Below are 3,996 nucleotides of genomic sequence, written 5' to 3' on the forward strand. Positions count from 1 at the left end.
GGCATGCACACACACGCGCCTGGTGTGAGTTCAAGCCACCGGGTCCGGGATGCAAACCGCGGTCGACTATGTAGGAGTCCAGCGACATAGCCATTACGCTAACTGCTGGTCCCTCGAGTATGCTCTTTGACAACACACCTGCTACATCTCATTCCCAGCATTAGCGAAATGGAGATAGTGGTATCTAGCCACCGGACCAGTGGACGGTATAACAAGCCACCGTGAGAGTACTTTCAGCGTGTTTCAGTGCAGGGAAAGGCCCTGGACCTGCGGTTAGATGAACCTGGTCCCAAGCATGCACCAATACTACATGACCACACACACAGTCTTGCCCAGGGTACACTTTCTTTCTCTTCTCACGGGGTTGTAGTTAAATTTCATAAGCCAATCAGCATAAGTATCAAATGTTATTGCAGGAACAAAGTATTTATAGGAAGTTCCCAACTTGAGAATGGGTTCTGTTCCCTGAGTTCGTGACAGTTACTTCCTGAAGCATCATCAAGCAACCCACTCACAGTTAATATGAACCACAGACAAAGGGACAGGAGTAAAAAAAGTCTTGGGGTACTTGGGGAAAAAAAAAAAAGGAACCTTCCTGGGAAAGAGATGCTCAGCCTGGCACAAGGAGTGGTGACTTTGCCCCGGTTTGCTGGAAATAGCGAGAAGGGAGAGGGGAACCCAAAGAGGCTCACCTTTGGTCTCACAGATCATCACGTTGCTGAACTCGCTCTCCCCTCCCTCGTTGAAGCACTGCATCTTGATGTCGTAGGAGGTCTCTGGCTGCAGGTGGCTGATGGAATGCCAGTATCTATCTCCTGGGAAGAGAGTGAGAGAGTCGTGCATGGCCCTGGCCTCACAGTCAGAACCAGGATGTGGTGTAGGATGGGGCTACCAACTGGCACAGAGGCCGCGTGGTGGAGAACACTGGGGGAATGTTCATGGTACCCACCACATTTTTTTTTTAGAGAGATTTTTGTTATAGGGTGCGTGCACTTGCCAGAGACACAGAGAAAGTGAGAAATCATTCCCCAGGAGGGATGACCACGCCGCAATCCCCTCTCCTCCATTCTCCTCCCGGGATCTGGGCACACATGCCCATACACCCAGCATGAGTTTGAAATCACTGGGTCTGGGCCTCGAATCACGGTCAGCCATGTGGGAGTCCAGCGACATAACTGCTACGCTGTCTGCTGGTCACCCACCACATTCTTATTGTCCAACCAGCACGGGAAGGAAGCATGTACCACAGACAAAGGGACAGGAGTAAAAAAAGTCTTGGGGTACTTGGGGAAAAAAAAAAGGAACCTTCCTGGGAAAGAGATGCTCAGCCTGGCACAAGGAGTGGTGACTTTGCCCCGGTTTGCTGGAAATAGCGAGAAGGGAGAGGGGAACCCAAAGAGGCTCACCTTTGGTCTCACAGATCATCACGTTGCTGAACTCGCTCTCCCCTCCCTCATTGAAGCACTGCATCTTGATGTCGTAGGAGGTCTCTGGCTGCAGGTGGCTGATGGAATGCCAGTATCTATCTCCTGGGAAGAGAGTGAGAGAGTCGTGCATGGCCCTGGCCTCACAGTCAGAACCAGGATGTGGTGTAGGATGGGGCTACCAACTGGCACAGAGGCCGCGTGGTGGAGAACACTGGGGGAATGTTCATGGTACCCACCACATTTTTTTTTTAGAGAGATTTTTGTTATAGGGTGCGTGCACTTGCCAGAGACACAGAGAAAGTGAGAAATCATTCCCCAGGAGGGATGACCATGCCGCAATCCCCTCTCCTCCATTCTCCTCCCGGGATCTGGGCACACATGCCCATACACCCAGCATGAGTTTGAAATCACTGGGTCTGGGCCTCGAATCACGGTCAGCCATGTGGGAGTCCAACGACGTAACTGCTACACTGTCTGCTGGTCACCCACCACATTCTTATTGTCCAATCAGCACGGGAAGGAAGCATGTGGATTTATGAACTTGAAGGCCTCACGTGAGTGCTACATCAAGGACGTGACGCACAGAGGCGTTATGCTTCACTGCGTTCCTCCAGCACTCTTGCCAGTGGAGGAAGCTGTATCATGCAACTGTCCTTCTCACCTTCTACCATGTCCTTCTTGTAGTCACTGTCGTTGTCGCTGTCTGTGGGTCGGTAATAGATATAAAAGCCGTGGATTGGGGTGTTGTTGTTACTTGCTGGAATGTACTACAGGGAGTGAGAAGAAAACAAGTTGACAATGGCGCAGGCAAATCATCATCCAAACGAAGTCACTGGTGTGTGGAAACCATCCCCCAGCCGGAGTGAAGTTCACGGGGCCCCTAACGGTAGCCTCTGCTGATACCCTCAAGGTTCTCTGGAGCCTTGCAGAGACGATGCACTGTTTCATTTCACCTCAAGGGCCACGTGCTTTCAGAGAAAACTGTCATTTCTCCAAGACTCAAGCCACCTCTCAAACTCCCTGGACATGTAAGAGTATCTCTACCTTAAAAGGGACCCTAAGCAATTGTGTGGGACTCCCTGTGGCATCAGTAAGAGGAAGAAGGAGAAAGGGACATAATCGGAAAATGGGAGCCAGCTGGAGACTGACCAGGTCAAGACAGCAAAACCAACAGGAGACCGCTAACCCCCGCATCCTGGGCTTTCAGGTGCACTGCGTGGAGAGCCCGGTCCCCAGGTGCACAGGTAGGAACTTTTAGGGGAGTGGCTTAGGAAAAGGGCTGAGCACAGGAATGATTCCTTCCTGCCCCTGCTGCCAGCAGCCAGCTTCTGCCCAGCGGGAGCCTCTGCCCCATCCTCCCACGGCAGTCTGGTGCGAAGCCCACTCACCATCCACTTGAGCATGATGGTGGTCTCATTGACTGCGTCCGTGAACGTGATGTAAGGGCCTGCCACAGGCCTCTCATACACGCGGCCGCTATAGCCCGACACCACATAGGGCCGCGACGGGGCACTGGGCTCGCTCTCTCCCAGCATGTTCAGAGCTCGGACTCGGAACTTGTAGGAAGTGCCTGGTGAGAGAGATACTCCCTGAGCCTGGGAGCTGAGAAACACGTTCTGATTCCCCGGAGGCCCAGGACTAAAGTGTTCTGGGCAGCCCTTCTCCAAAGCAAGTCCCCAGCGGAGTCACAAGACCGTCCATCATCATCGAACAGGAGCCAAAGGGGAAGTGGCTCTGGACCCTCTTGTGGAAAGAGGGGGCAAGAAAGGCCTTGGGAGAGGTGACAACTATGACAGCATGTGGGCACACAGGCCAGAGGGTGAAGGACTGAGTGAGGAGAGGTTTCCAAATCTCCTCCTCCAGGTGGTCAGGGGCAGCCAGGATCAGGCAGGAGGGTGGCCAGGGACCTACCTTTCTCTAGGCCTGTGATCTCCACGGAGAGCCTCGATGGAGGGATGGCGCTGGTGGCGAGAATCCAATCTCCCACTTTCCTTAGCTTCTTGTACTCCACACGGAAGGACTGGATTGGGAAGCCTCCATTCCCACGGGGAATCCAGGTCACATACACGGAAGTCTCAGAGGCCATGGAGATGGTGGGCCTGTCTGGAGCTTCCGGGGCTAGGGAAGGCCATGCACGGTGAGGAAGGCGTACTCTGTGATGATGGCCATCTCCCAGCTGGACCTGGCCTGCCCCACAGTGCTGCCCTCACTGCAGGCCCAAGCCCAGCGTCTGCATCAGACCTTCCATAGGTACCCATGCTGCCTTCTCCTGGGAAGACCCTCAGACCAGCCTGTGCTTATGCAGTCAGAGTTGGAGGCCAAGGGCCAGCTGTTTTCCCTCGCTGCTCTCTGTCCCACAGGGTCAGCTGTCTGGTGACAGACTCTAGTCTTTATTTATTTATTTATTTTGAGAGGTTTTCGCTATGGGGCGCGTGCGCTCGCCAGACAGAGAGAGACATAGAGACAGAAAGCGAAAAATCACCCTCCAGAGGGGATGGCCACGCCGCAATCCCTTCTCCTCCATTCTCCTCTCGGGATCTTGGGCACGCACACACATGTGCCCGGCGTG

General features: G+C 53.8%; 1 protein-coding gene across 1 annotated transcript in view; it reads right to left on the reverse strand.

Annotated features, from left to right (window-relative positions):
- Positions 1-3,996, reverse strand: part of BOC (BOC cell adhesion associated, oncogene regulated) — a 91,227-nt gene that overhangs the window by 6,450 nt on the left and 80,781 nt on the right. Inside the window, exons 14-16 of the mRNA XM_006155115.3 lie at positions 2,816-2,997; positions 2,089-2,194; positions 1,407-1,529 (exon numbers count right to left, since the gene is read on the reverse strand). Coding sequence (XP_006155177.2) covers positions 1,407-1,529; positions 2,089-2,194; positions 2,816-2,997 — 411 coding nt within the window. The remainder of the gene's footprint in view (positions 1-1,406; positions 1,530-2,088; positions 2,195-2,815; positions 2,998-3,996) is intronic.

The sequence above is a fragment of the Tupaia chinensis genome, unplaced genomic scaffold, assembly GCF_000334495.1.
Source record: "Tupaia chinensis unplaced genomic scaffold, TupChi_1.0 Scaffold000437_1, whole genome shotgun sequence".
Lineage (NCBI taxonomy): Eukaryota > Metazoa > Chordata > Mammalia > Scandentia > Tupaiidae > Tupaia > Tupaia belangeri.